Source organism: Danio rerio, chromosome 9 (assembly GCF_049306965.1).
Source record: "Danio rerio strain Tuebingen ecotype United States chromosome 9, GRCz12tu, whole genome shotgun sequence".
Lineage (NCBI taxonomy): Eukaryota > Metazoa > Chordata > Actinopteri > Cypriniformes > Danionidae > Danio > Danio rerio.
Genome location: NC_133184.1, coordinates 46031385 through 46044600, shown reverse-complemented (window position 1 = coordinate 46044600; position 13216 = coordinate 46031385). Strand labels below are relative to the sequence as shown.

Genomic DNA, 13216 nt, shown 5'->3' with positions numbered 1-13216 from the left:
ACTGTTTTTTTTCCCGACTGTCTACAGGGCAAACCATCCTTATGCAATAACTTGCCTTATTATTCTAACCTGCCTAGTTAACCCAATTAACCTAGTTAAGCCTTTAAATGTCATGTTAAGCTGTATAGAAGTGTCTTGAAAAATATCTAGTAAAATATTATTTACTGTCATCATGGCAAAGATAAAATAAATCAGTTATTAGTAATTAGTTATTATTATGTTTAGAAATGTATTGAAAAAAATCTGCTCTTCGTTAAACAGAAATTTAGGGAAAATAGGGGGGTCTCGTAAACTATATACAAATATTTAAAATATATCATTCTAAAACATGACTTTATTTCATAATTTACATACACACGGTTGCTTTGAGAACAACATATAGAGTTATTTTGAACTGTTTTTATCTACTTTTAACTTTAGTATTATGTTATATTCACCTTTCCCACATTTACAGTCGCACATCTATAGTATCAATATATTTCCTGACAACTTCAGCACTGATGTTTTCTTATGCATGCCTTCTGCAACTAAGGCTTTCCTTTGAAATCTGTGAGGGAACATGAATGTGTGACAATAAAATAAGCCTTGTTTTTTAGTGAGGAAAAGGACTTAAATCTCCTTATTCTATGGTTAGGGCATAACAATGACTTATATAAAATCAAACATTGCATTCACTTTATTGTAATGGCCAAGTCAACAAAAATAACCAAAGTCTCAGCTGTTTAGTTAATGCACAGCTTATAAGATATTCCCAATGATAAAGTACAAAGTAAAGATCTCATTTGAGGAAGAAAATGACACTTTTATTTACTGTAGCTTAATGATAAGCTGGTAAGGAAATGAGATCACAGCGAAGCAAGGAAGTGGTTAACCGTATGATCCATCTGTGACGAAGCAGCTGTGATAGACATCTAACCATAAGACTGTAAAACCACAAGTTTATCCTATTTGCTATATGGCATGATGGTCAATGTATGAAATAAACTGCAACTGCAAAAAAATAGTGCAGCTCATTTGCAACAGCGTTCAATAAAGATTTTTGCTACCCTACTTGTTTAAACTACTTATTTAAAATGAGCTGAATCAACAGCCATAGCCATATCACCATGCAACGAGGCTTCATAAAACACTGAAACAGTCGAAGCAAATGTAATGAAGCTTCAAAACATTTTAAATTCCGTCTCTACAGCGACAACTAGTGGTCATTTGTTATGTATTGCTCTGGAACAGGGGTCACCAACCCTGTTCCTGGAGAGCTACCTTCCTGCAGAATTCAGTCCCAACCCTGATCAAACACACCTGAACCAATTATTAGTACCTAAAGCAGCACTTGATAATTACAAACAGGTGTGTTTGGTCAGGGTTGCAACTGAAATGTGCAGGAAGGTAGCTCTCCAGGAACAGGGTTGGTGACCCCTGCTCTGGAAGCTTCAACAAAGTAACAGTTAAGCAAATTGAGGTATTAAACCCCATGTTGTAGAGTTGAGGCTTCAAGTAATTTAGTGAGAGATTCAGACTAGCATGCTGAGATAATGGGTTCGAATGGTAATGGGACCAAAACAATATTTCAGATGGTTTACAGTGTGCTCAGCCTGACGGTTTGCCCATTCACACAAATTTTTATCATCACATGATCAATTTTAACAAAATCACATGACCTTTTTTAATGTGCTTGCTGAAGATTGTGCGGTAAAAGTGTTTCCATCGCAGTTTATGCACATCTTTTCTTGTTGAATAAAAAGTGTATCCTACTCAGTTATGCGCATATGTTTTTTTTATGCGCATTTTCAAAATTTATGTGCATCATGGCGTTTCCATCAACCGTTTTTTTATGCTCATATGCAAAATGCGCAAAAATAAATGGATGGAAACATGGCTACTGTCTCTCCACTCAGCGCCGTTGTCATGTGGCTGCCGTCGCATCATCCAAGTGGATGCTGCACACTGGTAGTGATATGGAGACCCCCATCATTATTAAGAAGAGCTTTGTGTGTATGGTCATACACAAAATGCACTATATAAATACACATTACAGTACATCACAACGCAATTATTAGGTTTTTTTTTTTTTTGGGACAACATAATTATTTTATGTTCATTCCACTTAAATTTGTAAAAACAATCAGGCTAACTTGATTGATTTGTGTTGAGACAGCATAAAAAATCATGTGGAACGCAGCATTTTTTTTACAGTGAGCCTTCAAATCATCAAGTGAAGAAAGCAAATTAATATCTGTAAAAATACAAACATCAAAACATCTGTAATTGCGATTTAATATTACGTGCTCCAGAAAAAAAAGGATTGATAAAAAAACATAATATTTCTGAAACTTGCTTATGCCATGCCTGTTTGTTCCAGCAAAATTGAAGCAATTGCTAATTCGATTGAACTGTATTGCCAGCATTTCTCAGTGGAATCTTAATTACTGTTCTTTTGCCATAAAACAGATGGGAAGAGGTATTGTGTTCATGTTATTACCCAGTGGATGGTTACAACTTGATTTATGGACCACTGTCAGTATTTCTGAAGCAATATATCTCAGAGGCACGGCACAATGGTTACTCCTTCCATATTATGAATCCTAAATTTTTTCCAAATATGAAATATGAGTGGAACATATCATCTGGCCCCCTCAGAAGCATAATATATGCCTTCATCATTTGATAAGCAGGACTTGCAGTGCTGTTGGGCAGGATAACATATGGAAAAAGCAGCCAGCAAGAAAATTGCAGAGCTGTGAGTTCACTAGCATTTTTGGACTGTCTAAAGAATCATGATGAACTTCATTTAGTTCTGTATTTTAAGTCACATGATTTTGCCAATAGATGTCGGCGCCAATAGCCTAGAGCAGTGATCACCAAACTTGTTCCTGGAGGGCCGGTGTCCTGCAGATTTTAGCTCCAACCCTAATCAAACACACCTGAACAAGCTAATCAAGGCCTTACTAGGTATACTTGAAACATCCAGGCAGGTGTGTTGAGGCAAGTTGGAGCTAAACCGTGCAGGGACACCGGCCCTCCAGGACCAGGATTGGTGACCCCTGGCCTAGGGGTTAAGTGCGCCTATATATAGCATCATGGTGCTCAGGGCAACCCGAGTTCGATTCCCAGCTCAAGGTCCTATGCCCATCCTTCCCCTCTCCCTGTTTGTCCTATCTTATCCCGATAACAGCTGAAAAAACCCTGAAGAAAAAATTATAAAATGTAATCTATACCTATTCCCTACCCCTAAACCATAGCTGTAAATTATTCCAAAAATCAGAGGGGAATGATAGTTGGATAACACTCATGTAGAAATGCATAAACCTAACAAAAGCCTTAATATAAACAGTGAACATATCTCTTAATTCTGATTGGCTGATTGGAATGTTGACCAGAGTCAACATAGATGTTAATCCAGGAGCATGTCCTAATTAGTGAAATCAGGTTGGGGTGTTTTAAGCTATTGAGTCAAAAGTAAATTTTTAAATTTTTAAAAAGCCTTATAAATCTCCCAAACTTCAATAATCGTGTAAATTTTTTTCCTTCAAAGTTTTATAAACAGCATTTTAGTGAAAAGTGGCAATGAAGTCTGCAAGCAAAAACTGTTGCAGGAAAATGTGCAATAAACCACTAACAACAACAACAGCAAAAATAAAGATACCGCCCGCCAACTTATCTGCACGTTTTACGCAGCAGATGGCCTTTCAGCCGCAACCCATCACTGGGAAAGATCCATACACTCTTACACACACTCACATACACTATGGCCAATTTAGCTTATTCCGTTTACCTGTATTGCATGTCTTTGAACTGTGGGGGGAGAGCGGAGCACGCGGAGGACACCCACGCCAACATGGGGAGAACATACAAACTCTGCACAGAAATGCTAACTAGCCAAGCCGGGGTTTGAACCAGAGACCTTCTTGCTGTGAGATGAGAGTGCTATCCACTGAGCCATCGTGCTGCCAACAACTACAACAACCACAACAATAATAATAATAATTCATTTAATGATAATAATAATAATAATAAATAATAAATAATAATAAATAATAAAATTGTAAAACTGGTAAAAACAATAAATGTATTTATATATATTTATAAATATTTTATATTTTATACAAATTAAAAGACCACTGGAAATTACCATTTTCTCTGTATTTACATTTTTTCTGAGTAAAGTTTTTGTTGTTTATTGTACATTACTAATGACATTTCTTTATAATTTAAAATAAAATTGTTCTAATTTACAGCACTTTTTCCATAAAATAGAAAGGTGTCATGTTTTTAGATGTTTTAGATCTATATTTATTATATATATTTACAACACAAAGTCAATGTTTTAAGATAATCTATAGTCGTTTCTGAGGGGAAATGTAAAAAAAAAATTTTTAAAAGAAGTGTACTTCCCCAGAGTGACTCCCACAGAATAAAAGAAATATTTACAATTTACTCAAAACGAGGCCTGATAAATCCAACCAGTTAAGAGAAAACGCGTCATTACACTTTTTAACCAGAAGATGACGCTCGTGACCATGATTAAACTCTTAGATTTAGAGATCGACGCTTCAAATCGTTTTCTATGAAGTCTTTTTAAATACTTCAATGTTTTGCAAAACATGCTTACTATAATAATAAAAAAACTTGCTAAATTATTCACTGTAACATAATTTGTAAATAACTTTGTTAAAATAACTAAACTGTTAAAATGCATGTTGTATTCACATCTGCCTTTAACTGCATTAATTTACAACACCAACAAGCATTATTTTAATACAGATAAATAGTTCAAATAAAAAGATTAATTGATGATATATTTATTTACATGCTCTGCTGATGAGTTTTATTTCAGTACAATCAAATGTTAACGATTTGTTATTGCAAATCAAGCTATTTTACGTGAATTTTATTGCACTGTCGGGCGTGTCTGAATGTAAGCATGATCTGATGGACATGAAGCTGAAGCCGGCATCAAACCGCCTCGAGAGGCCGCAATGGCCCCATATGCAGCAGGTGGCCTTACCTGCAACCCGAACGAGCCCTTGAACTACAGAAAAACACTGAATCCACAGAGAGCCACAGATGGGTCACCAGCCAAAATGAAAGCCCCTGCATGATTTATTGCGCCAAAATACCACTGAACTAATCAGCGGACAAACTAATTAATACAAATCTGCATTTTTGCATAAGTAATTAGAAGCAGGAAACACGCGATGAAATAAGAGATAGGGGGTTATTCAGTCGGGAGACTCATTCAAGCGGAGAGAGATTGGTTTGGATTCAGTATTGCGGGCGGAGGGAAAGGTCTGTTGGTTCTAGCAGAGGGTGTTAAAGGTCAAATAATTAATAAATATCATTGGTGTGACCTCATATTGTGCTGTGTTGAGAGGGACCTTAAATGTTAAAGAAAGCGTTTAGGAAGCGACCTACTTCTGTTTTTTTTGCATTTGTGTAATATAATAAATGTGATGGGAAGAAAAATATAGGCTATAGGATAGCTAGGCTACACAACTTATAACACTTTAAGGAGGTCTTTATTTTTAAACATTAATGCATTTATTAAAAATAGTAATGTACGATTTTTTTACAACCTTCGTTATTGTTTTCTTTAAAACAAACGTTTATGTTTGTGCATTAATAGAGCAAATTGATCTCAGATAAACAATCAAAAAATATGTTTACTGTTTTCTCAAACTAATTATTTAATATGAGCTAAAACAACATAATTATACAGATTTTTTGGGGAGGGGGGGCAACTTAATTGTTTTATGTTCAGTCCACTTAAATTTGTAAAAACTATAAGCTAACTTAATTCCTTCATGTTGTCCCAACACAACCCGATTGCGTGGAACCCAAAATGGTTTACAGTGTAGGCTGTTCGTGCATTATAAAAAAACACACACACACACACAAAAAAAAACAGTGGGTTCCACACAATGGATATGAGTTGGGACAACATGAAGAAAATAGAGTTAACTTGTTTTCTGTTTTAAATTTAAGCTGATTGATCATAAAAGGATTACGTTGTCCCAAAAAACGTAGGAATGGTGTTGTTCAGCTCATTTTAAATAAGTAGCTTGAATAAACAACAATCATCAACAAGTTTAACAAATGCATTGTTTGATTTTAGTTCAAATTCATTATGCTCGAAATCAATGTACAAAAGGGTAGGCTAACAAAATAAAGTAAAATAAACTCTGGGAAAGAATTAGCTTAGTGGTTCTTGCGCTAAATGCATCACGAACAAAGTAACAATCCTTCATCGCTGTTTGTTTCGGACGCTACATCGATGAAACAATGCAACAAACATTTGTGAAACAAACATCACTACTTGTTATACACTTTTTTTACACATACACACTTATGCAATAACTTTCTTTAAATGCCAATTCGCACATAACAGCTGCACATATAACGTATAGTAATATACATGTAGTCAATTTGTATAATTGCATTCACTACTTCTATTTTTAAAATATTCTTATTATCTCTTTTTGTTGTCCCCATGTTGTGAGGAGCCCAAAATGGTAGGCTATTACTACACTAAAAATGTGGGTTCCACACAATTGATTTGAGTTGGGACAACACGAAGGAATTAAGTTAGCTTATTATTTGATATAAACTTAAGTTGAATGAACATAAAATTATTAAGTTGTCCCCAAAAAAAACTCGGTAATTGAGTTGTTCAAGCTCATTTTATAGAAGTAGTTTGAACAAAAACCAAATGTTACTTTTATACAAACATATACACTTATTTAACAACATACTTTACATGCCAATTCGCTCATAACAGCTGCACATACACTTATCCATTTGTAAATTTGCAGTCACTACTTACTTCTATTTTTTAAATATATTTATTATCTGTTTTTTTTTGTCCTGTCTCTGTAATTCTGTTGCATTGTAGAATTCTGTCATGAAAACAAGTTCCTCGTATGTGTGAACATACCTGGCAATAAAGCTCTTTCTGGTGCTTATTCAAAGATGATTAACAAATAAAAGATTTTTAAGATTCGTAAAAATCCTCATTTTAAAAACTATTTGAGATGTTTTGTAATATGTTTTCTAATATTTCACGATGCAATGATTACTTTGATTAGTTGATCACCTTAAAGTTACAAAAAAGGCTAGCTAAGAAATTATTTAATTATTCACGTAGGCATTTCTTTAAAAAACTGTCCCTTTGTTTATTCTTCTCTAGATAATAGACAGGCTAACAGTGCAAATAAACCTGGCATGAATGTAACATGACATCATACAGAGCCTGTATATTTTTATACGCCTGTAATTTATGGACTACTATAATCTCACATAAAATAAAGAGTGCCAATGTGTGGGACGTCGAGGAAAAGCGTGAAAAGCATGAACTAAAAGCGACACAAAAGTCCAACGAGTTGCTGTCAGTGGTGCTGAAATCACTCCCCTCACATCTCTGGGTTTGCATGGCAACAGGAGAGACACACGCAGGCAAACAGACGGCTTGCTTTCGGACCTTTGACCGGCGCAAACTTGTCGATTTTTATGAGAAAGATTAGAAGCACTCAGAGTCCAGGAGGGCCCGTGGACACTTCACGGTTACCTGGTTATCAAATGTCTGCGGTAGGCCATTAACAGATGTCAGGAGAGATAAACACAGATAAGCAAACAATGGAAATGAAATATTTTGCACGCATGAGCAAACAGCAAGGGAGGACTGCGCCGAGATACTCAACTCAGAGTTGGATAAAAATAATTGCACTACCTAGATTAAATAAGCACAAAATGTGTTGTGTGCATGCTGGCTGAACAGTTGCTTAATTTAAAGCTGAGCAAACCTAAATTATAATAATTACTGGTGGTTTTAAAGTGTTTGAACAGATTCAAATGCAATAATAGATCGCATTAAATTCGATTATTAAACGGCTGAGGTCTTTATTTATTGAAGGCATGATAAGATCAAGTGGGAAATGTTTTTGTTACATGTCTAACGTCTTTCTAATTATATTAAAACATTAAAGAAGGGTCTATTCTTTGCACGCTGGTGCGTTTAAAAGCCATTGTCTATAGTTATTCCCTCATTTCTGCACTCGCCTTTTCAACGGTCATCACATTGGTCTCTTTTTTTTTAGGGGGGTTTAAGGGGCAATGATATTAAATTGAATAGAAAACAGCAGATTTCGGACGTTGGATCAGGTTAGTGAGCCGTGAAACAGGCTTTTTGTCAGTGCGCGTGCGACTCGCGTGCCGACCGACCGGCGTTGAAAAGAGGGGCACTCATTACCGGGGTCTCAGCCAGACTTTGCAATTACTGTTTACAATCAATATCACGAGATATTTGTAAAAGATAATCAGCAAATACCTCATCCATCATGACAAACCACAAATTCTGCAAAAAATAAAAATGCTATTTTGGAAAGATCATAAAATTCGAGTCCTTTATTATTATTTTTTATAAATAGAACTAATTAACCCTAGAAATAACAATGAAAGTACAATAATAACAGTAATTTAGACTTGTTTAATTCTTGTTAACCGGGCTGATAATTAGTGACAAAACCTACTCCGTGATTATGAGCTAATTTATGGACACGCATAAAGAATTGTCCGCGTAAAGACAACGGGATGTGGCTAAAGAAAGAGCCGGTCGTGATTGAATGTGTCCCACGCTTGAAAGGGTTAATCCATCCTGCGGGTACAAACAGGTCCACGGAGTCTCTAACTGGCGACAGATGGCCACTTTCTTTCGGCCACAAAGGGACGGAATACGGAGCTCTGGCGAATACAAATGAAAGAGATCACGTGACGCTTGAGGCCGTTTTCCTGACGTAGTCGGCCATATGGCGCGTGCCGGGGGAAGGGGCGGGGCCAGATGTCAATCACGGGCGCAGGGTGGGACTGTAGAGGCAGCCGCAGACACACATCCACGCGCATCTCCCAGCATCAGCAGCACCGCTATATAACCAGAGCATCCCATCAGCGCAAGCCACACTAGACTTCAATCCGTAGGACTTCCTATACCACGAAGGGCATGAAACTATCATAACAAGCTTTCAACACACCCTAGGTATGTGATCTGTTCTGTCTTTTATTAATGTGTACCTACTGTGTTTTACGCATTAATGTTGAACTATTTAGACAGGGATAGATAGAAATCATTAAGATCATTCTCATGAGTATGATGATAGCTTTAAACTCAGTTTAAGGTATTGTAAATGTGTTTAAATTTAGTAAGCTAATGCATCATGATAGAGGATTTAAGATAAATGTTAAATCAAAGATCAAATTCAAATAACTGTTAGCTTAAAATGTAGTGTCAACCAATTGCACATTTCAGCCACTTAACTGAAAGAAGGATATGTGAAATATAAGGAAAGGTGATTTTGTTTCTCATTGCAATTATACATAAAGAAATAAGGTTTGATCAAATATAGACCTACTTCAGAGAAAATTGTTTAAATGTTTATCTGAAATAGCCTAATACTGTTTCATGTATAATATATTTAATATATCAAGTAGCCAAATAGTCGAATAAGTTAATTTAAACTTGTTTTATTTTACGCTTATGTAGCTTTTCCAGTTAGCAAATCCAATGAACTTGTGAGAACGTACTTATCACAATATCACAGACTAATGTACAGAGCAATTTATTCTCCTAAATGAATAAAAATGTTCATCGTTGAGCAAAAAAAATTTCTTTTTAAGGCTGTCCTATATGTATATTACTTTATGTCTTACACAGTATGAACTATTCAGACATGGGCTACATTTAAAATCCTTCATTATTTCAAAATAAAACGAGAGGTCTATCAGATTAGGGAAGGCTGATGATGTTACATAATAAAGCTGCATAAAGTAAGCAGCTATGATTCATCCACAGGTCATGTGTTGTTGCATTTCGGAGGTGCGCTCTAGTGCATTTCATCACTGTCTCTCATATTAAAAAAAAAACTGTCACTGAATGAATGTGTAAAGGTCTGCTTTATCGCTTTGCAGAGTTCCGACATGACGAAGTCATACAGCGAGGAAAGCATGATGCTGGAGTCTCAGAGCAGCTCGAACTGGACCGACAAGTGTCACAGCAGCTCCCAAGACGAACGAGACGTGGACAAGACCAGCGAGCCCATGCTCAACGATATGGAAGACGACGATGATGCCGGTCTCAACCGACTCGAGGATGAGGACGACGAGGAAGAAGAAGAGGAGGAAGAAGACGGCGACGACACCAAGCCGAAAAGACGGGGTCCCAAGAAGAAGAAGATGACCAAGGCGCGTATGCAGAGATTCAAGATGCGGCGCATGAAGGCGAACGCCCGGGAGAGGAACCGCATGCACGGCCTCAACGACGCGCTTGAGAGCCTGCGCAAAGTTGTTCCGTGCTACTCCAAAACGCAGAAGCTCTCCAAGATCGAGACGCTCCGACTAGCCAAGAACTACATTTGGGCTCTTTCGGAAATCTTGAGGTCGGGCAAAAGCCCCGACCTGATGTCTTTTGTGCAGGCCTTGTGCAAGGGCTTGTCCCAACCCACGACCAACTTGGTCGCAGGATGCCTCCAACTGAACCCCAGAACTTTTCTGCCCGAGCAGAGCCAGGAGATGCCCCCTCATATGCAAACAGCAAGTGCTTCCTTTTCCGCTCTTCCCTACTCCTACCAGACGCCCGGTCTTCCCAGCCCTCCGTACGGTACAATGGACAGCTCTCACATCTTTCACGTCAAGCCGCACGCGTACGGGAGCGCACTGGAGCCGTTCTTTGACACCACCCTCACAGACTGCACCAGTCCCTCATTTGACGGACCCCTTAGCCCGCCTTTAAGCGTCAACGGGAACTTTTCGTTCAAACACGAGCCTTCTTCGGAATTCGAGAAGAACTACGCGTTTACCATGCACTATCAGGCAGCGGGTCTGGCCGGCGCGCAGGGACACGCCGCGTCTCTTTACGCGGGCTCGACGCAGCGCTGTGATATACCGATGGAGAACATTATGTCGTACGACGGGCACTCGCATCACGAACGGGTCATGAACGCCCAGTTGAACGCGATATTTCACGACTCGTGATCCTAATGGACTTTTATCAGACTGCTCGACACGGTATTCTGTTATGGCTGATGCAAAAAGAGCAACAACATTATATGCTTAATCTTATGTACGTATTTATTGTTGTTACTGCCTTTAGGAGAAAAGAGAATTGGTTGATTCTCGTTCACCTTATGTATTGTATTCTATAGCGCTTCTACGTTGCGGTCACACACACAGACACACACACACACAAACACAGGTGGGAATAGGCGTGACCTTGTTCAGAATGTGTTAATTATCCATGCTACAAAATCTCACAAGCAATAATTTGGAAACTATGCAATTTTTAATCCAATACTGGGCCAATTATAGAAATTAATAGAGATTGATATATTTTTCAACCTATTACATTTTACTACTTATCGATCCCATACTGAATTATTTTGTTGTGATTTTGTATAGAATTGTTAATTTTTATAAAGTCAGATCCCTGCGTCATTCCATGCTACCCCTCCATGTTAATGTTTTATAAAACTGATTTATCTCTCGTTTATATACGAAACAGTACTCAATCTAGTAATAACCAGCAGGCAAGTGCTAAAAAATCTGTAATGTTGCCTTAGCAATGAATTACTGTAAAATCATGCAGAGTTGCACAATTCCCGTCCTCTGAATCCCGTCTAATGTTATGTTCAATCAGTGATCCTTTGTGGAAATTCGAATTGCTTGAATGCTGGGGAAGAGGAAAAGAAAATAAAACAAATCGGTGTTAGAAGTCTCAGTGTTGTAAATAAAAAAAGCTTGACTATCACCTTTTTAATTCACCCTGTGTTAAAAAAAAGCTGATCGAGAGGCCTGTCTTTCTAAGATGGAGAATAAATAATGAACTGAATTAGTCTGCTCAAACTATTCGGGTATTTTCGACTGGAATTTGTGTTGTGAAGGAACAAATGATGAAGATGCAACCAAAAAGAGGTTGATTTAAAAGTCATTCTAGTTTTGAGACTGTTGTATGTGTGTATCAGTTCATGATGGAGATTTACGAAATAAAACAAATGGTTTTGAATTTAACATCTTTATAGTCGTTTCTGTAAAACTCTTCATGGTGGTGCGTGAATTACGCCACACATAGAATGTATTTACCTGTATACCTTACGATTTCCTATTTATTTAAATACAAAACAAATAAAGGAAGTCGAAAATTTAGCCTATAGAATTTTTGTGTGATGATATAACTTAAACACCCGACACTGTATTTTGAAACTATTATATAACGTAAACGCCCGACACTATTTTAAAACTAATTATATTACTTTTTATTACTTAATATGACTTCTCAAGGTGATGTAAATTTCTACTTCTGAATATTAATAAAAGCACATCGTACTCTGTCCTGCAGGATATTCACTATCAGGTGTTTTTTAACCTTAAGTTGCTTTATCAATTTGGTTCTCCAGTGTGCAGTAATGGTGCTTCTCACCTGAATAGATTGCCTGAAGCTAAAATAAATATTAAATCAAGGCAGGTGCTGAGTAGTCATAATATAAAACATGGCTATATTGTTTATAGGTAGCCTATATTTAAAAACAGAAGGTCACCTCAGAATAGGATATCATTATAACGCCAATGACATTCAGAATTGCGGAAAATCATCGTGTCACCATACCTTTTAGTCGGTCTAAAATTCATCTATAAAATACATTTGAAATCTTTAATTCTGTATCGCCTCCAGAAATTATTATAAGAACACAATACAGTGTTTCCGTGTAGCTAAATCAATTTGTCCCGGAGTTGTCTATAATCTGTTCGAGCCATCCGTGCAAACAAAATCTTCTTAAATGTACTAGAATTTGTGTTTATTTGAGGAGCAGAAAAGCCTTTGTCATTTATTAAATTACGTCCATGTTGTCACACACGCAAAATAGAGATTACAATGAAGATAAGAAGCTAGAGGTGTAAAAAGAGTCATTGAAATTCCCGCATATTTTGGACAAGCACAGCTTTGTGTGCACAGAAACAATTCATTACGTGCTCAAGTTCTATGCTAGGGATTACAGTTTTTACAGATAAAAAAGTATGATATTAATAATATAAAATGAATTCATCTTGTAAACTCCCGTAAATAAGGTAAATGCGATGGCTGAGCGATTTTTGGAGGATAGTTGGAGTAAAACGATTACGAATTCATACGACTTCAACACTGAAACTGATGTATTTATAAACAAAACAATAAAAAAAA

General features: G+C 36.9%; 1 protein-coding gene across 1 annotated transcript; it reads left to right on the top strand.

Moving 5' to 3' along the window:
* The first annotated feature begins 8876 nt into the window (after nucleotides 1–8876).
* On the top strand, nucleotides 8877–12048 carry neurod1 (neuronal differentiation 1). The gene is made up of 2 exons (NM_130978.2): nucleotides 8877–9025; nucleotides 9955–12048. Exon 2 carries the CDS (start codon nucleotides 9964–9966, stop codon nucleotides 11014–11016), a length of 1053 nt encoding a protein of 350 aa, NP_571053.1. The 5' UTR covers nucleotides 8877–9025; nucleotides 9955–9963; the 3' UTR covers nucleotides 11017–12048.
* The last annotated feature ends 1168 nt before the right edge of the window (nucleotides 12049–13216 follow it).

Bases quoted from the DNA above. Each gene is read 5' to 3' on its own strand.
- neurod1 (NM_130978.2), top strand. From the start codon at position 9,964: ATGACGAAGTCATACAGCGAGGAAAGCATGATGCTGGAGTCTCAGAGC.